Source organism: Meles meles, chromosome 17 (assembly GCF_922984935.1).
Source record: "Meles meles chromosome 17, mMelMel3.1 paternal haplotype, whole genome shotgun sequence".
Taxonomy (NCBI): domain Eukaryota; kingdom Metazoa; phylum Chordata; class Mammalia; order Carnivora; family Mustelidae; genus Meles; species Meles meles.
The window spans coordinates 31,674,393-31,699,605 of NC_060082.1; the positions used below are offsets into that span (position 1 = coordinate 31,674,393).

Genomic DNA, 25,213 nt, shown 5'->3' on the forward strand with positions numbered 1-25,213 from the left:
GGTTATAATCAGCAAGAATAAGTGAAACTGAAGGAATAAATCCCAACACAACAAAATATTCAAATCTTAAAATTAAAATTCCCTACCTAATATCTTTACGTTTTATTTAAAACGGAAATTCTATCATATACTGTTTATAAGAGTTATAAATAAAATGCACATACAATTTATAAAAATAAGTAGAAATAAGAATCACAATATTTATAATAAAGTGATATTTAATTCACAAGGATTAAAATGATAAAGATTGGCACCCTCAAGTGATATAGGTTAAAACTTACAGTGTTGACCTAACTAGCATAACTATCTGTATCTTGTAATACTGAATACAAATAAAACCAACACAATTTAGTGATACAAGGAAAGCTGAAAGGAGCAAGAAAGCAATAAGAGGCTCTGGCAAAAAACAAATTTAAGTAAAAATAAATCTGAATAGTACACTAAAAGATAAACATGACAAATTTGGAAAATATATATCTAAGTTTTTACCCTTTGGTAAAATTTGACAAATATAGTACTCACAGAATATTTTAAAACATTCATTATACACTGAGCTGTAAAAACTACTTTATAAATTCAAAAAAATAAGAATTGTCAAAGCTGATTATCTTTTAAAATCTAACAATTAATAGTAATAAAAATCCAAGCACCAAAAATGTAAAAACACTCTCTTTAAAAACAGATAGATGAAAAATTCTTTCTAATTGCAGTTATAAATTCTTTGGAAATTATCAATAATAACATTCTACTCTAAAAATCCACTCATTAAATTTTATGTCAGCCATTCAAAAATTAGTAATAAATATCACAGACATGGTATACCCATCAAAATTTTACCAAAGGACAGTTCATAGATTTCTTTTGTTTTGTTTTTAGAAAATAAAAAAAGAAAGAAATGGACAAAAAACCACTTTCATTCCTAAATTACCAGAATATAAAAATAAATCTACAAAAAAGAAAAGTAATAAATTAAGAATGATAGAAACAACTTTATTATTCTATTAACCAGAGATCACAGTGATGATGAAAACTAAAATGATTGGTACCTCGTGATGGCATAAATGTTGTAGTAGAAACAAAAAGAAACATGAAAATGATTACGGTACATGCAATGAAGAAAACAAGAGACAATCTTTTGGAGGGTAGGGAAAAATGGATAACTAGATAATAATATACTAATTTGAATTTGAAGATTGTATTTTAATATGACGTTTCTCTATATTTTTCCAAAATAACTTTTATTGACAAATGGGAAAAGAAAATTCTAGAAAGAGAGAAGAGCATCAGGTAGAGTACCTGTACAGATGTGGTTGAGAAACTGAAAAGAAATGTAGCCTAATGGGTGCTAGAAAAGTAATGGGAGATGACATATAATGGACATGATATGCAATAACAAAATATTTCTTTTACATGGACTATTCCTTGAAAAAATAAATAACACCCTCACAAAGTGTAAAATATCTGTAAAGAACAATAATATTGGAAGAAAATGTAAATGGTTCAGAAGAAATTCCTCTGTGTTAAAAGGATTAAAACAAATTATTCAGAGAACAAATCATCCCTATATTAATTAAATTTATAAAATGTACAAAACCAGGAAAATGTCTCCAACGTGCTTTATCAGGTTAGCATAACCTTTGTACCAAAATATATTAAGAATGGAGCATGCCCACACCTATACCAAATGGCTATGCCCACTACTTCTACCCACTTATTGAATGATCTCATTTATGAATATCCATTCATAAAGACTTAAAAAAAGTAAGCCATTGAATTCAATAATACTTTCAGGAAATAATACATAACAACAGAGCAAGATTTTTTTCTTAGAATGTGACATGGTTTAGCATTACAAAACCTATTACTATAATTCACCATATAAACAAATCACATCTTGTCATCACAACCATGGCATCATCTAATATAGTACAATAAAAACATGTGATAAAGTCTAACCTATATCTCTGATTAAACAGAGAAACAACAAGAAAGTTTATCTATTTATATACATTACTATATATACATAAACATTTCTTTAAGTGATTAAAGATATGAAGCCAGTTGCCAAGATTATATTGAGCAGTCAACTATAGACTGTTTAAATTTCCATCAAATCAGAAATAAAACTGATAAATTTGACTAAATAAAAATAAAAGGAAAAATTGTATATGACTCAGTGTTATAAATAAAATTAAAAAGCAAACTGCAACTCGGAAACAAAATTTGCAACTTATACGACAAAGACTTTAATAACATCAATATCAAACTTCCCCAAATAAAACTTGGCAAAGGAGGTAAAAAGTATGGTACCACAAGACCAATAAGAGCATGACAAAAACTATGTTTATCTTCATCAGTAAATAAACTCCATTAAAACAAAAAGAGATGTTAATACCATATTTCACTTACTACACATCAAAGAAAAAGAAGGGCATGCCCAGTATTGTGAGACTTAACCGCAATCACTTCATATACTGTTTATGGGAAGTGTAATTTGGTAACTTAGAGGGAAAAAAATTTATCACAAAAATTCTTAAAATACATGTAAATTCTTTTTAAACCAATACATTTATTTCCAGGAATTTATTTAAACTGAAGTGATTAAAGACAGATTCAAAGATTTTTCTGTTTACCAATAAGTGTGTTTAGTGATTATTGTCTACAATGGAGATGAAAACAAGCACAGTTAATAGAATGTGATAAAGCCATATGATAGAATCTTACACAGCAATTAAAAATTGCATAGTAGCAGAATATTTAACATGGAAAACTGTTCATGATATAGTGATATGTGAAAAACTGCATGTTCAAAATGTTGATAATATATATGCTGAATATATATAAATATGCATTACAGGTTATGGAAGTTGTGAGGTAATAGAAAATATATACTGGTCTTTGCCCTTGGTTCCTGGCATAGAATTCCTGAAATCCTTACAATTTCCCTGGTGATAGGAGTGTCTTTCATTCTAATGAGGTGACTAGTCACTGGAAAGATGAGTAGAAGTTTGGAATTTTCAGTCCTGCCTCTCATTCTCTTGAGAAGGTAGACGGGCTGAAAATGAAGTTAATGACTGATCACATCTACATGATGAAGACTCCTTAAAATCTCCAAAGAACAACATTTGGGGAGCTATCAGGTTGGTGAACACATCTACATCAGGAGAATGGTACATCCCAACTTCACGGAGGCAGAAGGCGCTGTACTTGGGGCCTTCTCAGACATCACCCTCTCTCTTCATCTGACTGCATCTATACCCTTCATCACATCCTTTAATGAACTGGTATAAATAAATAATAAATAAATAAATAAATGTGAATAAGTGTTTCCCTGAGTCCTGTGGGCCACGCAGTCAGACCTGAGGAGAGGGTCATGGGAATGCCCAATTTATAGCCCCACTGGACAAAAGTTGAGGGTAACCTAGGGACCAGGTCCTTGCAGTCAACATCTGAAGAGGAATGGGAACAGTCTCGTGGGACCAAGCCCTTCACCACTGGAATCTGCCACTGTCTCCAGATAGGTAGGGTCAGATTTGAATTAAATTGTAGGACACCCAGCTGGTGCCACAAAGACTTGTTGATGTGGGGAAAAGGCTCCACACGTTTTGTGACCCGAGGTGTCAGTTTAGTGTTGCATGTGAAGAGCACAGGAGACTCACAGAGAGGAACATACAAGAGAAGACTGAACTGAGGTTTTCCCCTACAACCAGGAGAAAGACTGAGTTTTTTTCATTTTAGGAGTACATTCACGAAAAATGATCAGTACACAGTAAGCTTACAGATGAGCTTTTTAATTCTCTATGTTCACTCGTATTTCCTAATATTTATTTCTACTCTTTTCTCACCTCAGTGTACCTGTAAAATATTTTGCAACTTAAAAAGTCATGTTAATAAAGATAAATTCAAGGTAAATGAAAAATTTGACAAATAAATAATCCACTGCATGAAAATGTTGTGCTTCTTGACAGAGGAGCAATAATTTTGCTTTAAGTAAATCATATTGAAGGTCAAAAATATTCCCAAAAAAATTTGCTTGAAATCACTGTTTTTAGAACTAGGGATTCAAAGTTTGACATCAAATATTCAAGACTTCAGAGCTTGATTTCATTAGGCAGTTTCTCAAGTTCACATGAACACTGGCCTTAGTATGATGTAAATATGACATGACAGTCATTATAATGTATGTCGTACTATAGTGATTATAGAAATTAAAATCTTACCTCAAATTCATATGTTGTTGAATACTGAAGATCTTCTACAGAGAAATCACAAGAATTTAATGTTTCTTCTTTAACATCACCACCTCCAGTTTTGACTTTCAGATGGTAGTTGCCATCCATGGGGCCATTATATATGGTGGGAGGCTTACAAGTCACAATTATACTATTATCTGTTTTCAGTGAAGCATGTAAGTTGTTGACTGGGCCTGGAGCTATCAAAATGAAGAAAGATTTGTTACTTGAATCACTGTGTAAATGCATATTAAAATTACTTGGCAATGTAAATGTACGATATAAATTATTTTAAGTGTGAATTTGGTGGTTATAGATGAGGAAGTTATAATAGTACATCCATCAAAATGTTGTACCAAAACACCCAAAAACAAATCACCTTGTCATTCAGTGAATATTAGCATCTGTGTTGCACTTGAAATCATGAGAGTTTATGCTATCCCCTACAGGGAGTATGTAGAATTATAGAATAGAAGGAAAGAGAGGGAGGTGAAGGGGAGGGGAAAAGAGGGGCAAGGATAAAAGAAAGGATGATATGGGGACCCTGAAGGTTTACATACAGTCCAGCACCTGCATTGTTTTAAGACTTTTATTTTTCAGTAATCTCTATACCCAACATGGGGCTCAAACTCACAAACCCAAAATCAAGAGTTGCACTGTACCAACAGAACCCAGCTTCTCCATTCTTGAGATGCTTATGTTATCCTGTAACCACCTACGTGGTTTCATTCTTTGGGAGCAGCAACAAATTATCTTCATTTTTTGTGACTTCACAGAGATTTAGAAAAACAATAAAACCATAAAGTTCAAGGATCTAGACTTTTAAAACCAGAACCTAAATGACTTTAAATTTCACTAAGAGCATTCTGCGCCCAGCCCTAAATGAGAAAATTTTTCTTCATAAGCCTGGTGCCAGTTAGGATCTCTGGAGCTACAAATACTGCCTTACACAGGGCTATTTCTTCCTTCCTGACTTAATGGAGTTAACATTCACCTCAGAGATCGATCTAGCTTTAGATCTTAGAAACTATGGAAATATCATACAGGTGGCAAGAGGCAAATGCCCCTGAAAGGAAACCTCAGGTGGAAAATGTGCCATAAAATAAAATAGTAGATAGTTCAGTATAACAAAGAGAAGAAAATGCCAAAAAATGTTGTGTTTTATAGGACGTTTTGTGAGGTAAGCAGAGGTTAGCAAGTGAACACTTTGCTTTCAAAGTGAGACATCATTAGGTGTCTGATTATAGTTGATATTTCTAGATGAGAAAGAAAACAACAGATAATGCATTTCTCTCTAAGTTGATTAGGTACCTAAATTGAAACCTTAAAAATTACACCTGTTGATATGCCCTCTGCTTCATTCTTACAATTCTATGATGATATATGTAGTATACAGAAAACCCAGGATAACAGTTTTTAAATTATTGTATTTTAAATTATTATAAACCCTAGATGTTAACACATGTGCCATCTCAATGTGTTTCCTAAATGAAGCACAAAGATAGATGGATTGTATACTCAAAAGTTTACACTTTGCACCTTGCCATTCACAGAGAGAAGCATCAAAGCATAGAACTTACCTGCTGTTGCTGTAGGACATCTTTCCCTCACAGCATCTCCATTACGTTGTACTTTTCCAATGGCATAGGCATTTAATGATATTGTGTAGTTTGTATAAGGTACCAAACCTGACAATGTATATTGGATCTTCATATTATCCAGATTTATGCATCTTTCAGCTTGGGGAAAAATGTAAACATTTACTAAGTCATTAAAAGTCAGGATTGCCACATATTTAATTTGGACTCTATATTAAATCATTTTTTAAAAAATTGTATGTATTTAATTTGACAGAGAGAGAGACAGTGAGAGAGGGAACACAAGCAGGGGGAGTGAAGAGGGAGAAGCTGACTTCCCGCCAAGCAGGGAGCCTGACTCTGAGCCCAAGTCAGAAGCTTAAGGACTGAGCCACCCAGGTGCCCCTCTACGCTAAATCATTTTGAACCAACTCCAAACTGAGAGACTGAGAAAGATATAGATCCTTGGTATTCAGAAGTACTGTATATACAATTATCAGCAAATGTATTGAACAAATTCATTTATTGTAAATAAACTCAAATATTCAAAAATATAATTTCATATGATTGACTTGGAACATAAAACATTTAACAAGTTCAAGTATATTTGTGAAGGTGGTCTCCTTCCTTTCTGAGAAAACACAGCCCACAATGACTTTTATGAAAGTCTTGAGTTGTATTGTTTTAGAAAGGCAGTCTTTAGAAAAGAAAAAGAATTAGAAAAATTAGAAAAAGAAAGGAGTCTTTTTCTAATATGCAACCTTTGAACTTTGAACACTGATATTAGTTACTGTTATGGATTTGAGGCACAGAATCCATTCAAGGACTAATAACTATGTTGGCATAAGGAATAAGAGAAAGCATTACAAATGAAAGAAGGAGCATTCTGAATGTAGGGACAAGCCTGACTAGGATAGCAGATTCTGGTCAGGGAGGCATATGGCAGGTAGGATCTTGTTTAAATATGTTTTGACATTCAAGCAGAAGAATTAGCATTTGTTAAATTGAAAATTCACTAGCCACCATTTTTGAGTAGCCAAGTGGTATCAATCAAAACTTATTAAAAGACAATCAGGATGTAATTAAAGGAAGATTAGAGTTGGCAGCAGCATGATGCTGCTAGCAATTATAGTGATAATAGTAATAATAATAAGGTTGATGATAAAAGATAATGACTAGATCATTCCATGTGCCAAGCATGATTTTACTTGGTGTACATGAACGAATTAGCCATCACCACAACTCTATAGGCTGGCTCTCTTAGTTTCATCCAATTTTACAGATGAGAAAACTGAGCCATAGAAACATGAAGCAATCAGTCTATGATCTCACAGGAAAGGAGGAACAGAGCCAGGATGAGACCCAAGCATTGAGGTTCTAGGGTCTATGCTCTTGCCTTCACCACTGTGCATATTGTCTGCTGTGGAAGAAGGGACAAGGGTTTGCAGTGGGGCCAAGTTGTTTTTGAACCTGGATACTTCACTTCTCTGGTCCAGCTTGACATGCCTATGGATTTGCAGAAACAGTATAAGATCTAACCTGTTAATTTCTTGTCTCAGTTACTTATCCATAGTATTGAGATTATAGTAATATCTCGACCTTACCATGGAATGCTAAATAATAAGTAAGATAAAATGACTCTTCTAATTAAATGATTAAATGTCTATTTTCTCAGAAATCCCCAGATGTCTATATTCTCAGAAATCCCCAAAGCTGGAGTTAATTGATTTATACCTGGCAGCTCAGTTCTACTCTATCTCTAGTGAGAATTCTCTTTGAGGTCAGGAAAGGTGTTAGCTCAAGAGAGGGGCAGGCATAACTCTCCCTGACCCCTCACTCAAGACTTCCACTCACTCCTTATATAGGATCTGACTGCTAGAACAATACCAGATAAAATCTAAGCATCAAGATGCTATTCTCAAGGTCACTCTGGCTTCCATTCAGTGACCTAATTTTGTATGTTTGCATATGAAACCTGACAACCATTCTGCTTCAAAATGATTGATTTATGTACTTCTGTAAAGATTTTATCTTAGCTAATTTGACAAAAGTCAAATTGGTGATTTAATTTTGAAGAATGTGTTGTTCAAAAGATACTGCTGTTTGGGATTAAAGTTTTCAGTGCTTAGAAGGGTGGTTGGGAATGTTCATTTCCGATTGCAAAGGGTCTCAAGCTTTGGTTGAAATGTCAAAATACTTTATGTGAATATCTCTGCCTCTTCCACGTATTTGAACACTTTTTCTCAGGACTTTGACAGCAGAAGTACAATATTAAACACACTAAGGACTTATTTGACATAGTGCTTGAAATTTGTCTTTTCTTAGAGCAACAGAGACATGAAATTTTAAGTCATGCATGTTGACGGGAAAGGGTTAGAAAGACACTGGCTTTCTCACTTGTCACTTCTTTGTTTAAGAAAAAAAAAATACCTTGGGAAATCCACAGCTTCTAAGACTACTCTGAAATATCTTCTTGAACACTATGCCAAATAGTATAAACCTATTGATCCCCAAAGAATTTTGTGCTCGAAGGGGGAAAAATATCTTTCTTCTTAAAAAAAAAAATGTAATACACAAAATTTCCAGCAACATCATTGTGGTCTTGAAAGGCACACACTGGTTTCAGTAACTTTTGAAAATAGTACGTGGGAGCGCCTGGGTCTCGGGTGCTGAGATTGGACCCTGTGTCGGGCTCCTCAATGAGCGTGGAATCTGCTTCAGATTCACCCTCTCCCTCTCTCCTTGCCCCTTCCCCCGCCCACCCTTCACACACACACACACACACAAACACACAAATATAGTACTTTGGATGCTACAAAGCATAGATGGCTCTTTCCCATTATTGGGGGGAACTTCTTGTCACTTGTCATCCTTAAGTTAATATAAAATACTGCAGTCTCTCAAAGTAGCTCATGCTAAAAACAGGAACAACACAGTAGCCAAAAGAGCACAGTTCAAGCTGTTGAATTTGAACATTTATCAGAAGTTCTGTGATCCTGAGTTGCTTCACATGAACAATGGATACATTTCTTTTTTCAGAGTTATTATTGAAATGCTTAACAAAATCTTAAAATATTATGAAAACATCCAACAAAGAGGAAACTAAGTAAATGTAGGAAACTACATTTTCGTTCTCCCTCAATATGTAGCTTTCAGAGACACTGAAATGATTGGATTATGAAATAATGAAATCAAATGTAATACCCAACTAAAAAGCAATATCATCTGCAATAGTACTTCATAGACTTTATTCCTGCGGATTTTTAATAGTGATATTACTTGAAATAATGAGAGTAGTTAAAATAATCATTTTAACAATGTTAAAATCCTATCAACTCCCTGATAAAATTGAAGAGGATCTCATGGCATACGTTGGAGATGAATAGAACAGCAGAACACCTTTCTTCTTACGGCAGTTGATTTGGGGGGAAATGGAGGAAAACATGAAAAGTGAAATAGAAGGACACACATAGCCTGATATCTGCCAGCTCTCCCTTCTTTCCCCCCAATCCTGTTCAAATGTTACATTTAGATATTTGGAAGCACTAAATAAAAAGGAGCTGTCTAGTTGCAAAGAAAATAAAACTAAAATAAAACAAAACTTGTCAGACTGCTAATAATTACATCCTCCTTAACCTGAGTCTTAAAGTAGAAATTTTTTAAAAGCTGTGCAGAGTACAAAGAAGCCATAAACACCACTCATAAATTTTCACTGTATACTCTTCCATTCAAAATACTCCGTAGGAGAGAGTTTGGAAAAGGAAGAGTACAGTTAGGAATAGTGAGTAGAAGACTCAGAAAAGAGAAAAGAAAGCCAAACAATGTGTTCATACAGAATCCAAACCAAGGAAGTTTGTACAAGAAGGGTCTGAGCAAGTATCTAATTGTCTTGCTGTTTTATCTTCCTGTAATTTCAATTTTCTTTTCCCATAGACCTAACTTTTGAAATTACCATTACAGCAAATAGAAGGCATGCATTTCTTCTCCACAGCCTTTGAATCCTCATGCTAATTTGAAAATGCATGTGTATTTAACTTTGCTTTAGTAGTTTCATTATTAAGAGTCAAACAACCAGCAGGAACAATGTTATCAAAATATAAACTAATATGCTAGAAACAAGCGATTTCAGAATTTTAAATGTATGTCTGTTTTCTTTCCTACCAAGCAAAGAGATGGAATTCAGATGGAATTCAGGCCGGATATTCAGCTCCAGCCTACTTTAAGCTACAAGTAAAGGATTGGCAAGTGAGCTCTCACATGCTGAGTTGGCTGGGAGGGGGTCCAGTGATGCCTACAGTTTTCTACAAGCATTTTGGATACCTGAAGTTATCCAGGAGATGTTTTGTTTTTTTTTTTTCCCCTTAAATAGACTCTCATTTGAAGGGCTCATGGCCGAACTGGTTGTAGCACATTTTTTTGAATGACATTTATTTCTACAAAGTCTAACTTTAACTAGAACTATGCTCCAAGATTCCTCTGCCATTAAACTGGCTTCCGTGGCTAAATTCGGCAAACTTTCCTATTTATTCATCCAATATTTTGTGTATACCACCAGGAGCAAGTTTGGAGAGGTATTTGTTTCTTTGTGAGCCTGAATAAGGAGTTTGAACCATGCAACTTACATAATATTTGGAAAATAATAATGAGTATTATCTTGCAGATATTTTTTTCTCCAGGCTTTGGAGTGTAAAGATTAGAACTAAGACAGATCAAGAAAGACAAGCAAATACTGTGGATGTTCTAAGCATTAGTCATGTCAGAGACTGGAGAGCCCATAAGGAGTGGAAGCAGTTCTAAAATCAAGGCATTTATGGTGCACATCACAGTCACTCACTAGCTCAACCCCCATTTCTAGCGTTTTTCACTTCTGGAATTATCTTTCCTGATATGCAATTATATCTTAAACAAATTACCTGTGTTCTCGTAACAAAGAGTATAATTATGAAAAATATCCGTAGGGGGTTTCCAGGTGAGCATGATGCTAGTTGCATTTTTATCACGGCAGTTAAAATCCTGAGGTAAGCCTGGCCCTGTTAAAAGAATAAGAATATAAAATATGAAAAAAAAAGACATGGAAAAAAACCATTCTTCCTATTATAATTATGATGATCAATAACCACATTTTAACTATGAATTAATCGTGAAATTAAAAGAAAGACATCTGGTCTTAACCAATTTGCTTGGAGGTCCCTTAACAGAGGAAATGTCACTCTAAAGTGGCACCATGGACCTGAAAGAGTCCACTGACCTGAAAACCTCTGAGAATATCCTCTTCCTTTTATATATATTATGATTCATCTTGGGATTTCTAGATTCCACTGTGGTGAAAATCTGTCATTGGTAGTACTGATAAACTTAACTGTCATTATTTGGAAGCCTCCAGTAACTAGTCATCATAACTTGAGATGGAGAATGTAATAAATGCCTAGATCAAACTTATCAGGTACAATTTACAGTAAGGCATACTAATTTGAGGTAAAAATGTATGACGTTTGACAAATATATGTATCTACCTAACCACCACCACAGTTAAGACCTAAACTATCTCTATCATCCCCAAAAAGTTCTGTGACACTTCCCTGTCAACTCAGCTCCCTTGTCCAATCCCAACACCCTCTGAACTGCTTTCTGTTCCTATAGATTAAATTCATTTTTTTCACCCATTTCACATAGATAAAATCAAGTAGTAAGTGGTTTTTTTTTTTATGTTTAGTATATGGCACTCGATATAATGTTCTAGAGAGTCATTCATGTTGTTGCATGTATCAGGAGTTGGTTCTTTTATTTCATGAGTAGTATTCCACCGTGAGCATACACCACATTTTTTTTATTCATTCAACTATTATTGGGACATTGCGGGTACTTGCAGATTTTCAGCTACTGTGAGTCAATCTGCTATGAATCTTTGGGTAGAACTCACTGTGAAGACATGTTTTTTTCTATTTTTTAAAATATTTTATTTATTTATTTGACAGAGAAAGAGAGAGAGAGAGAACACAAGCAGGCAGAGAGAGAGGTGAAGAAGGAGGCTCCCCGCTGAGCAGAGAGCCTGACATGGAGCTCAATCCCAGGACCCTGGGATCATGACCTGAGTTGAAGGCAGAGGCTTAACCAACTGAGCCACCCAGATGCCCCCATGTTTTTTTCTCTTTGGCAAATACTTGGAGTAAAATTTCTAAGTTATTACCTTACATTCTCCACCACTAGTATTGTCAATCTTTTTAATGTTAGCCATTTTAGTGGGTGTGTCATGTTGTCATCCTCTCATAGTTGTTTTAATTTGCATTTCCCAGATGACTAATGATATTGAGCATCTTTATATGTGCTTATTGGCAATTCGCATATCTTCTTTTGTGAAACATACGTTCAAAATGTCTGACTATTTTTAATTTGGTCAGTTGGTGTCTAATTTTGTATTTGGAAGAGTTCTCTATATATTCTGGAGAAAATTCTTTTGCTGAAAAATTAATTGTGGATATTTTCCTATCATGGCTTGATTGCTTTTTATTTCCTTATTGGCTTTATTTAAAGAGAAAGACATTCAATTTTGATGAGGTCTAATTTATAAAATTTTTTCTTTATGATTCTTGCTTTTTGAGAACTAGGAAATCTTTGCCTGGACCAAAGTAGCAAAGATTTTTTTCTATTGTCTTTGTCTAGACATTTTATAGTTTTAACTTTAATGTTTACATCTGCAATCCATTTTGAGTTAATTTTTGTGCTTATTGAGAGGTAAAGACTGATGTCCATTTTTTCTTCTATAGGGATACCTGGATCATTTGTTGAAAAAAGACTACCCTTTCCTCCATACTTTTTACAGATAAAATATACATTCACTTACAAAAAAATGTTCCTAGGATTTCTCTTTTCTTACATTTATTTATAAAGATTGCAACAATTTTAGTAATTAATATTCAAAAAGTATTAATTTTTTTAAGCATGCTAGGAACATTTTAATGTAGTTTCATTTTTCTTCTTGTGATTTTGTTTTGGAGGGTTATCAGGAGGCAGATTTAGGCAACTCCCTTAGTCCTTAGCTAGCCCTTCCATATGAAATTTAGAATCACGTTAGTATGGTCTATCAAAAATTCTGTGATATTATCATTAATTAACAAGTTCAGTAATGTGGCTGACTGCAAGATCAACACAGAAAATCAATTGTATGTATATATACTAGAGATAAACAAATTAAATTAAATTAAGAAAATGCTACCATATATAAGCAAGAATAAATTTAAAACTAGAAATAAATTCAACGAAAGAAGTGCAAATTTTATGTACAGGAAACTACAAAATTTTTTAATAGCTTAAAGAAGACTTAAATTAATGGGAAAACACCCCATATTCATGGACTGAAGTACTAACATTGTTGAGATGGCATTACTCTCTAAATTGATTTATACAGGTTCAATGCAACTACTATCAGAATCCTAACTGGCTTATCTGTAGAAATGGACAAGTTGTTCCTAAAATTCACATGTAATTTCATGAAAACTTGAATAACCAAAATAATTTTGAAGAAAAAGTTGAGGAAATCACTATTTCTGATTTCAAAACTTATATGAAGCAATAGAAATCAACAGTGATAGTAGCGTAAGAATAGATCTGTAGATCAATGGAATAGACCTTAGTATCCAGAAATAAGCCCATCATTATGGTTAAAATGGTGCTAGAACAAATGGATAGCCACATCAAAAGTATGAAATTGAACCTTAACTCATACTGTATACAAATATTAACTCAAAATGGATTAATAGTGTTATATTTAGTAGGAGATAAAACTATAAAACTATTAGAAGAGAACATAGGAATAAATCTGCATTATTTTGGTTTTGGAAATGTGTTTTAAAGGTGATACCAAAACATAAGCAAAAGAATAAAAATTAGTAAGTTGGACTCCATCAAAATTAAAATCTTGTAAGTTTCAAAAGTAATCAACAAAGTAAAATGACAACCCACAGAATGGAAAACAATATTTGCAAGTCATATCTCTGACACAGGACTCGTGTCTAGAAATATAAAGAACTCTTATAACTTAATAAAAATAATTTAAAAATTGGTAAAGGATTTGAGTAGATAGATAAAAGATATACAGATAGCCAAGGGACACCTGAAGCCATGCTCAAAATCATCAGTCATTAATCCATGTCACAGTGGGATACCACTTTATACCCACTGGGATAACTATAATAAAAAAGACAGACAATAATGAGTGTTGGTGAAGATGTGGGTTAATTAGAACCCTCACGCATTGTTCATGGAAATGTAAATTGATGCAACCACTTTGGAAAACAGATTGGCAATTCTTCAGAATTCAAAAGGTAAGGTTGTCATATGATCCCCAAATTCCAATCCTAGGTTTGAATACAAGAGTAATGAAAACATAAGTCTACACAAAACTTGTAAATAGATGTTCATAGCAGCATTATTTGTAATAATCAAAAAGTGGATGGGGCACCTGGGTGGCTCAGTGGGTTAAGCCTCTGCCTTTGGCTCAGGTCATGATCCCAGGGTCCTGGGATCGAGCCCCGAATTGGGCTCTTCACTCAGCGGGGGGCCTGCTTCCTCCTCTCTCTCTGCCTGCCTCTCTGCCTACTTGAGATCTCTGTCTGTTTAATAAATAAATAAAATCTTTAATTAAAAAAAAGTGGAAACAACCTAATCAACTGATGAGTGAACAAACAAATAAGGTATATCCATACAACAGAATATTATCAGGCAATAAATATTGGCTTACATATGAAAATGGAAGTATTGATACATTTTATAACATGGAAGCACCCTGAAGACATTAAGCTAAGTGAAAGAAGCCAGCTCCAAAAGATGACATATTATATGATTCCATTTATATGAAATGTCCAAATAGGCAAATTCATTGGGGCAGAAAGTAGGTTGGTAATTGTTTAGGTGTGGAAAGTAGCAGGGAAATGGTGATTGACTGCTAACAGATATGGGGTTTCTTTCTGGTGTGATGAAATTGTTCTAAAGTTGATTCTGGTGGTGATTGCACAACCCTTAATATAGTCTTAACATATTTTTTAAAACATTGAATTATATACTTTAAATGGGTAAATCATAAAGTTGGTGAATTAACCACTGACACATCACAATCTCTGAATCTAAAACTCATATTAGGGTTCACTCTTGGTGTCCTATATTCTATGGGTTTGAGCAAATGTATCATATGACATGTATCAATCATTATGTTATCATACAGAGTATTTTTACTGCCCTAAAAATCCTGTGTGCTCTATTTATTTTTCCCTCCTCTTCAGCTCCTGGCAATCACTGCTCTTTTTACTGCTTCCATAGTTTCATCTTTTTCGGGATACCATATAGTCAGAACCATACAGTATGTAGTCTTTCCAAATTGGCTTCTTTCACTTAGTAATATGCATGTAAAGTTCTCTCATGTCTTCCCATGGTTTGACGGCTCATTTCTCTTTACTGCTGAATAATATTCCATTGTCTGGTTCTCCTATAGTTTACCCATTTACCTACTGAAGGACATCTTGGTTGCCTCTGAGTTTTGGAAATTATGAATAAAGCTGCTATAAACATCCTTGTGCAGGTTTTTGTGTGGACATAACTTTTCAGCTCCTTTGAGTAAATACCAAGGAGTGTGGATTGTATGGTAATAGTATGTTTCATTTTGCAGAAACCACCAAAATGTCTTCCAGAGTGGTTGTACCACTTTGCAATCTTACTAGCAATGAATGATTTTGTTTTGGATTGCAACATTGTCCCACATATTCCGAATATTTGGTGTTGTGAGTGTTTCAGATTCTGGACACTCTTAATAGACACATAGTGTGTCTCATTCTGGTTGTCACTTGAATTTCTCCGATAGCATACGATGTAGAGCATCTTCTCATATTCTTATTTGTCATTTGTATATCTTTTTTGGTGATTATGTGTTTTTAATACACTAAAGGATCCAATTTTCTAATACTTAAATTACTATTTAGTATCTATGTTCATAGGAGAAACTGGCCTTTAGTTGCCTCCGTTTTACTCAAGTTGCAAATCCACTGAATATTAACCCTAAGTCTATCCTAAACCCCAAGAATAATTAAAATGAATTGATAGACTTCTGTGTCTTCTGCCCTGTTGAGTAGTTTGGATAAGATAGAAACCAACCGTTCTTTGAACATGTGGCAAATTTGTCTTTATATTTTCTTAAGGGCAGGTGAGGGAAGCAGACAGTGAGTGTGAAATGAGTAGAGAGACATTGGACTATACATTTAATTCCAATTTTTTAATTCCTCCCAGGTAAATTTTCATAATTCATAAGTTCTAGAAAATTATTCATTTCATCTAACTTTTCATATTGGATGAAAAGTGGCTTTATAATTTGTTAAATATCTACTTTTGAGGTTTTTTTTTAATCAATAGGGAGGTTTCATTTTTTGCTAGAGGTCTATTTTAGAATTCTTTTAAAAATCAAGCCTTTAAGTTTGTGAATAAATTCTTAATATAATTTCCTATCTTCTTTCAATAACTTAGTATTATAAACTTAGCTATCTTCTCCCTTCTACCATTTTTGCATTTGTTGTTTTTGTTCTTACAAGCACTCTCCATTGATTGTCACTCAGCATACAGCAAAATGATAACATTTCTCCTAAAATACCACTTAGTCTTCCTTCAGGCTGTGAAATTCCTCCACAACATGTCTTTACTCAAATCTGAGTATCTGTGTTTCAAAAGGTAAATTGAGGCCATTTGTATTTATGGTGACTTTTGATATACCATGGCATATTTCTGCTATCTTACCTATTTAGCTTTCTACTAGTATTTCTTCTCACCCTTTCTCTTTCCCTCCCTGCCGCTTCCACCTCCTCTACCTCTTCCTTCTTTCTCCTTCTTCCTGAATCTTTCTCTTTTCCTCTTCTTCTTCTTCCTCCTCTTTCGTCTCCCTCTGTTTCTTCCTCCTCCTTTTCTCCACTACCTTTTCCTCCTCTCTCTTTCTTTGGTGGTTACTGATAAGTTGTCATACACATAATTAACACTTTTTTCCCCTAGCAGATTCTACATTTCATCAAAATCTCCATACTTCCACTGAATAAGAGTGGAATTTTAGCACTATTCCCTTCCTTCTCCGCTCCAGCTCCCAAATGCTATTATTTTCCAGAATGGTACTTTCCAACTGTTACTAGCTATTATAGTCTTGTTATTGTTTATATTGCTGGCATTTTATTCATGGTACATATTCACTTGCCACCAATATTTAGATTTGCTGCTGTGTTTTAAGAGCCCTGTGCTCACTTCTGTCAAAGGCAGGGTTTGGTAGAGGGGCAGAGGATGCAACACCACACCAAGAAGGGAATGATGCTGCTGAGGAGATGGGAAATGCATGAAGAAACCATATCATCTATCTTGGTTTTGTTTCCACCATAATATCACAAGGGCCTACAATTTACAGTTGAAACAACAACAACAACAACAAACAAACAAACAAAACCAAAACAAACACACACAAAATTTGACAAAGCTTTGGATCTTCTGTCATTCATTTTGAAATTCTGCTTTAAAAATTGATATATATCTATTTTCTGAAACCCTTTCTCCAAATCTACAGCATCATTTCCTGTGATTCTCAAAGACTTGCAAGCACATAAGAAGAAATTTTACATATACATGTAAGTATACTCACTTCCCAAATCTGTTTCAATAGTTTTATCTAAAGACAAAAACTTATGGCCATCATAGGATGCTTGTAAATCACAGAAATAGTTGGTCTGAGGTAAAAAGCCTTCACAGTTAATTTCCTCCCCAGTAGATGAAGTACAATTTCCTGAAAGAAATAAGTATCATATATTAGTATATGAATACAATATATCACACTTAACTTTATCTTTAAATTTCATATCTATAATAACTTAGTACCGATCAGATTGAAAACTTTTGCAAATGATAAATAAGTAAAAGATACTAAAAACTACCATCATAATGCATAGTTTTGCCATACTCCATTTTAAAGAAAATATTAAAAAGTCTAACTGAATTTGAGAGTATCTCTAATGTAACTGATGGAATGAGTTCTCTGTTCAGAAACTGAGATTGCACCTGAGTTAAATTTGTCCAATAAATATTTTATTGTATATTGTTAAATATCATTGTTCTACCATCAGTTCATCAGTTTGTTCTTGCTTTCCTCATACTACTTATATCATAGCCATTAATCTTCTTTATAACATGAAGATGACAACCGGTATCACACTGCATCCTGTGTGTGTGTGTGTGTGTGTGTGTGTGTGTGTGCACGCGTGTGTGTGTGTGTCTTGCCATATATGGCTTAGCAGATGGCTTTATGCCAAGGAAGGAGCTTCCATCTTAATAAATTCAAATAAAAAGAAATAAAAATTCATTAAGTCATTAATTATTAAAAATAACTAGTATCTCAACTTTGCCCCCCATATGAACACAAACCCATATTCCTAGAGGCAATTACTGCGTTTTTCCCACTTGTCTTTCATGTATGTGTTCTTGAGGTTGTCTATGAATTTTGGTGATTGAGGGCTGACCACATAAACTCTTGAATCATATGATCTTATGCCTGTTTTTGTTCTAACAGTACATGCATTTTAGTTTTCTATAACATCCTTCTCTGATAATCCCTTAGCAATACCTCGTGTATAATAGTTGCCAAGAAAGTCCTTGTAAATTAATTGACTTTTACTTTTTCAAAGGTTATTTTTTAGGGAAAGGGAAACCTTTTAGGGAAAGTTATTTTTTGTGAATTTGAGTGGTATGAAGAATACAATATTTTGACTCCAAAAAAAAGGGGGGGGAAGGGAGAGGAAGGGGAGGAGGGAGAGAGAGAGAGAGTGGCAGGGAAAGGAAAGGGGGAGAAAGAAGGAAAGAGAAAAGAAAGAAAGAAAGAAAGAAAGGAAGGAAGGAATAGTAGGGAGGGAAGGAAGGAAGGATTAGATATATCTAGAACAACTCTCTACCATAAAAATACTCTAATCAAAGCTATATTCTTACCACATTGAAATCTGTAAGTAATTTGATTTTCATCACAATTGAAGTTGTTTTTGTTTTTCATTTCTACTTTTAAACAAAGAGAAGTATCTGCTTTTTCGTTCTGTGTACAATCTATCAAATAAAATCTTTCAGGATCTGTCAAAAAGAAATATAGAAATAGATGTTTAATGTTTCATAATGTGTGTCATATGCTCAATTCAAGTGACTGAAATTATACGCATGATACTGTCTTTGGCAAGTACTTAGAGTGATTTTGATGAAGTCTAATAATTCAGGGGTTAAATCTCCATTATTTAGCTTATTCTTTTTAATATCACACATTTTGGCAGCATTTTATTTAGAATTTATCTTACCTTTAAAAGATGGGACCCAAGCAAATGTTGTCTAGGTGACACTGATTTTTGCATATTTTAACACACTCACTTCATTCCTTTTCTTAATTATGCCAGCAATTTTTTTATTGACTCTTGATTTTTTTTATTAAATGATTGTTACACAGAGTATGTGGGGCTCTGTCTCGGGGAATGTGTTTTTTAAATTGTCATTTCTGTTTCTAATTATTTATTTCAATAATTTTTCAAGAAAATCACTTTAACCTATGTATTTTTTAAGTTTTTATTTTAATTCTAGCTGGTTAATACAGTGTAATATTAGTTTCAAGCATAAAATATAGCAATTCAACAATTCCCTACAATAACAGGTGCACTCCTTAATTCCCATCACCTATTAAATCTCCTTCCTCTGTGGTAACCATCAGTCTATTCTCTATATTAAAAGTCTGTTTCTTGCTTTCTCTCTCTCTCTTAATTTTCCCTTGTTTTTTTCTTAAGTTCCTTATGAATGAAGTCATATAGTATTTGCCTTTCTCTATTTTGCTTAGCATTATACTCTCTCGTATACTCTCTAGCTACATCCATGTTGTTGTAAATGACATATCCAATAAAAAGTTAGTATCCAAATATATAAAGAATTTATACAAATCAACACCCCAAAAACAAATTACCCAATAGAAAAATGGGCAGAAGGCATGAACAGACATTTCTCCAAAGAAGTCATACAGATGGCCAACGAGCATGAAAAGATAGATGTTCATCATCACTTATCATCAGGAAAATGCAAATCAAAACTACAATGAGATATCACCTCACACCTGTCAAAATGGCTAAAATCAACACTATGAGAAACAACAGGTGTTGGTGAGGATGTGGAGAAAAAAGACTCCTCATGAACTGTTGGTGGGAATGCAAACTTGTGTAGCCACTGTGGAAAACAATATGGCAGTTCCTCGAAAAGTTAAAAATAGAACTATTTTATGATCCAGCAATCTCACTGCTGGATATTTACCCAAGAATATAAGAGCATTAATTCAAAAGGATACCCCTATGTTTAAAGCAGCTTTATTTACAATAGCCAATATAGGAAAGCAAGCTTTAACCTACCAAAATGTTAACAAATCAATATTTTTGAATTATTATGTGATGTGAGAGAGTCAACAAATTTACAGTTCCTGAATCTCTTTTCCAAAACATATTCTGTTAAGATACGCTTTAGAGGTGTGAGCTTGATACCCTGGTCCCTTTTCCTTTCCTGCAGGAGCTGAGCTGGCCAAACTGGCTTGATCACCTTAACATGATCATAACTCTCCTTTTTGTGTGTGAAAGTATCCTTGTTTTTGCCACAACCATCAAATCCTTGACTTCGTGTTTTCCCCCTATATACTCCAGACCCACCTGTATTCATTTAGTAGGATACGTATGTGCACATATATATTTAATGACTTGGATTAAGTGTGGGGGGTGGGGAGAAAGCTTGAGGATAATCAATTATCCACAGTGGGATAAATAATACTTAATCTACATGAAACACTGCGTAGAAGAAGGGCAGGGAGGAGAAAAGAATTAAGAAGGCTTATATGGGTTCCTAACCCAGTGAGCAGAAAGCTCACCAACTTGCCTCCTGCCGACTTCCTGTCCCTCATCCTTGCTCACTCACCTGACAGATTCCTGCAACCACTCGAATGCAAGACACGTGGGACTGTACAGTTTTATAAATATACAAATAGAAACCAATTTATATTTACCTGGTGGTACCTCCAGGGTTAAAATTTTATTTGTAATAACACATGAATTGTGACTTATAGTAACACTTGTACGTGAACATTCTGTTAAGTTATAGATCGTATTGTTTTCACATGTGACATTTTCACAATTCACTGCACCAATAGCTTTTAGTTTTGCTTCAAATAACTTATTTTCTTTATCATAACGATATTCCACAGAGATATTTTCATACTTTTCATCTGAAAGAAAATGAAAAAGAGGATTACCTTTTTTAAAAAGAATTGCAGAAAAAATAAACTTACAACAAATGCGAACACTTTAGTAGAGATTTTCAAAAATATGAAAATCTAACAAAATATCCCCAGGAACATGAAAAAGAGAAAAAATGTATCAGGTGTGTCCATAATTAATTTTCAAAATTCCCTTTATATCACTGCCTATCAAGGACCTCAGCTTTTAAGTTTATCCTTGGAGGATTAACAGATTAATGTCTGTCTTCCTGACTGAACTGTATATTCTATGGCAGTAAAGTCCAGTTTACTTTGAGCATCAACATAAATCCAAGTTGTTGCATAAAAGCTGTCATTAGTAGGGGCTCATTTGTTTGAATTGCTTGTTGAATTGATGCACAAATGAATGAAGTATCTGACAAATGTCTTCTCCTTGCTTTATCATTCCTCTTTCCTTCTAAAATGCAGTTCCTGATTACCTGTTTCTCCAGGGACATTAATTAATTCAGGGACCACAGGCCTCATTACTCCTTTACCTTGGTAAAATTATCAATAATAAACCCTCCTAAGGACCTCTCCTTGGTGACATGTCTCATTCTCTCCTTTATTTAAACAAATACAGTTGACTGGTAAAAATATTTTTTTCCACAAATGCTATTCATTCATTTTAATCCAATGAACATTATTAAGCCCTCAGTATCTTTAAGGCATTGTCCCAAGCCCTAGGAATACATATGATCTGCTCTTAGAAGCATAGAATCCTATCACGGAGACAAACATAGACACGAGTTGCAGAAGACATGCAAACACCTAAAATAAGACTATGCACCAAGTAATACGAGAGTAGGTGGGGGGAAATATACTCAGAATGCGGGGATAGGAGAGGCTCTCCAGAGGAGGTGGGTGACTCAGTTTGTGTTTTAAAATATGAGCAGGATGTAGGGAAAGAGATGGGGGGAGGGGGTGCACTGGATGAGGGCGGAGTGGAGTTCTAAGTGCAGTTGAAGCAGAGTAGGAGGGAACACAGAGGCATTACGTAACCACTATGTGCTTAGAACACTCTAGTTTCAGATTGGTTAAGGGAAGAGTGTAAGGAGGCAATGATATAGGACGAACATGAGCATAAAAGACCGTATTAATTAAGCAAACTTATGAAGACTGATCTTTACATTAAATGTATGGGGAGCTACTGAAGGCAGAGACTTCAGCAGGGAGACTCACAAACATGGAGGGTGAAGCCCCCGCCATGAAAGACCTCACTGAGAAGAGGAGAGGAAAATGGGGGCAGAATTGCACAAACTGTTCTCAAGCACCTGCTTTGATTGATCATGGTATCTCCCCTGCCAGGTAAGTATTCAAGCACCTGCTTTGAGCCAAAACTCTGACAAGACAGGAAGACAGAGAGGCGGAGACAAACACAGATTCTTTTTCTTCACAAGCCTAGAAGGTATTCTCCACATTTTACATGTATCATTAGCTAGTAATTCTTAATCCTGACGCTCAAAACTAGGTCTGAATATAACATCAAAGCTTCTTGCTCCTGAAGGACACTGGCTCTTTTTTTTTTTTTTTTTTTTTAAGTTAACATATAATGTATTACTTGCCCAAGGGGTACAGGTCTGTGAATCATCAGGCTTACACACTTCACAGCAGTCACCATAGCCCAACCACCCTATCCCTCTCCTCCACCTAGCAACCTCAGTTTGTTTCCTGAGATTAAGAGTCTCTTATGGTTTGTCTCCTTCCCTGGTCCCATCTTGTTTCATTTTTCCCTCCCTTCCCCCTATGAACCCCCACCCTGCCTCTCAAATTCCTCATATCAGAGAGATCAGATGGTAATTGTCTTTCTCTGATTGACTTATTTTGCTTAGCATGATACCCTTTAGTTCCATTCACATCATTGCAAATGGCAAGATTTCATGTTTTTGATGGCTACATAGTATTCCATTGTATATATATATACCACATCTTCTTTATCCATTCATCTGTTGATGGACATCTAGGTTCTTTCCATAGTTTGGTTATTAAGGACACTGGATCTTAAGATGTGGAACTATTCATTGCTGGGAAGTGAGAGCCAGTAAAGTTAGCTTGCTAGTGGGTTTGGAGGCTTAGAACGAAGAAGGAAATAATTCAAGCAATATTCTGAAGTGATGTATCCTCCCTCTAGATAAAAAAAACTTACCACATGGTGGCTTAGCTGTAGTAAGAGCTGCAATAGAAAAAAAAAAGAATGTAAATTATTAAAATTTCCTTTACAGTATCTCTGCTATAGTCACTTTGGGAAAGGATGGTTTTACAATGTTTCAACTTCATATATTGTAATGTCTATGAGTTAGGTTTAACAGACAGTGCAGGGTTTGCAATGCCTAGTACAATGTTTTAATCTCAAAACTTCAAGTGTTAAAAACTAATGGGCTAGTTCTATAAAACATTTCATGAAATTACCCAATAAACATGATTGTGATAATTACGATATTGGCATTTTTGAACACACATTTTATTATGGTGTGGGGACATGGCTAACCATACACGCAGCCAAAACATTTAAAGATACTCATCCCCTTGATTAATCTCAAAGTAGATTTATAGAATTATAATCCCTAGACATTTCAGCATACACCTTTGTTTAAAAACATCAGAAAGGGGCGCCTGGGTGGCTCAGTGCGTTAAGCCGCTGCCTTCGGCTCAGGTCATGATCTCGGGGTCCTGGGATCGAGTCCCGCATCGGGCTCTCTGCTCAGCAGGGGGCCTGCTTCCCTCTCTCTCTCTGTCTCTGCCTGCCTCTCTATCTACTTGTGATCTCTCTCTGTCAAAAAAAAAAATAAAAAAATAAAAAAAATAAAAACATCAGAAAACAGGCAAAGGATGCTTCATTCCCTAGTTTAATCTTTTGTTAAGCTCTTTGCATGTACACTGGATCCAGAGTAATTAATAGCTCTTTCAATGAATTGAAACATATCTTGGGTGAAGCATATATATTTCACTGAAGAATGAGTGATGTGTTTTGTGAAAGCTAAGAGATCTCTGCTAATCTGGTCTTTGAGTTGGAAGAATTTAGGAAAGAACAGTGGGCTTGCAGGCTCTGCCATGGCCGACCCACTGACTGACACTGCCATTCTCTCGGTTCATTCCCTACAGGCCCCTCGCTTGGCTTCCATGCTCCATGTTGCATGACTGGGGCTCTATAATCGATCCTCTGTGAATCACCCCTTGGAATGGAGAATCCCATTGATAGAATTTTTCTGTTTCATACTAACACCTAAACCCACTCCTAGAGAAAGAAGTCCTAGTATACTTGAATATTTTTCTATGCCTTTGCATAAACTACACTCTTAGAGGATGTTATAATGACTTGATAGGTTATGACAGTAACATTATGCCCCGACCTCACCAGTTGTGGCACTGCTAAAATAAGGGTTATAAGACTGACTGCTATTCCACAGCCCCCATGATTAGAATACTCAATGGAACGTCTCAGAAAAAGGGAACCCAGTGTAGAGAAAATGGAAGACCCTTCTATGAGCACATCGCAGGTACATGGTGGTGGAATGACTGCGTGGTTGAGAGTAAGATTGTCACCTATTGTTGTGGGAGCAGTTGTATGGTTAGTGCTTGTTGCAGGTGAAGTGGACGTAAGAGACACATCTGCAAGGAAATGAACAGAGAATAAAAGTTAATGAGTTTGTCATAATGAAGGACAAGGGAAAAACTCTTCAGCAAAGATACTTTCCCAACTGAATCTTTACTACAAGAGACTTCACTGAAATTAACACTTGCTCATCTTTAAAATAAAAAAGTGAATCAAAGCTTTATCTACCAATGGCCCTTGAAGAGAAAAGAGCATGACATTGAATAAGTTGAGAGAAACTATTCATTCCTTGGTGTAATTCTTACCTGATGGCCAAACTACTGCTTTCTCCTTCAATTACAACTTCCTTATTTTAATTACTAACAATGATACCACTTACTTTTTTTTTAATATTCACTGCCTACTAGCCTTTTTTTTTTTTTTTTACATACTCAGTTCTCGCATCAATCCTATAAAATGAATATTATAATACCCATTTTACAGAAGGGAAAGCTGACACACACAAATTATTAGTAGCTTGTGCTAAAGTCATCCA

At 34.8% G+C, this 25,213-nt stretch overlaps 1 protein-coding gene across 5 annotated transcripts in view; it reads right to left on the reverse strand.

Annotated features, from left to right (window-relative positions):
* The window catches only part of PTPRC (protein tyrosine phosphatase receptor type C), a 126,619-nt gene that overhangs the window by 33,886 nt on the left and 67,520 nt on the right, over window positions 1-25,213 (reverse strand). For 4 of the 5 annotated variants that reach the window (XM_045982416.1, XM_045982419.1, XM_045982418.1 and 1 more), the window contains 8 exons: window positions 24,669-24,734; window positions 23,272-23,298; window positions 20,877-21,095; window positions 18,797-18,931; window positions 17,463-17,603; window positions 10,723-10,839; window positions 5,813-5,971; window positions 4,221-4,432 (listed from right to left, as the gene is read on the reverse strand). In XM_045982416.1, coding sequence (XP_045838372.1) covers window positions 4,221-4,432; window positions 5,813-5,971; window positions 10,723-10,839; window positions 17,463-17,603; window positions 18,797-18,931; window positions 20,877-21,095; window positions 23,272-23,298; window positions 24,669-24,734 — 1,076 coding nt within the window. The remainder of the gene's footprint in view (window positions 1-4,220; window positions 4,433-5,812; window positions 5,972-10,722; window positions 10,840-17,462; window positions 17,604-18,796; window positions 18,932-20,876; window positions 21,096-23,271; window positions 23,299-24,668; window positions 24,735-25,213) is intronic. The other variant, XM_045982420.1, reaches the window with a different exon arrangement.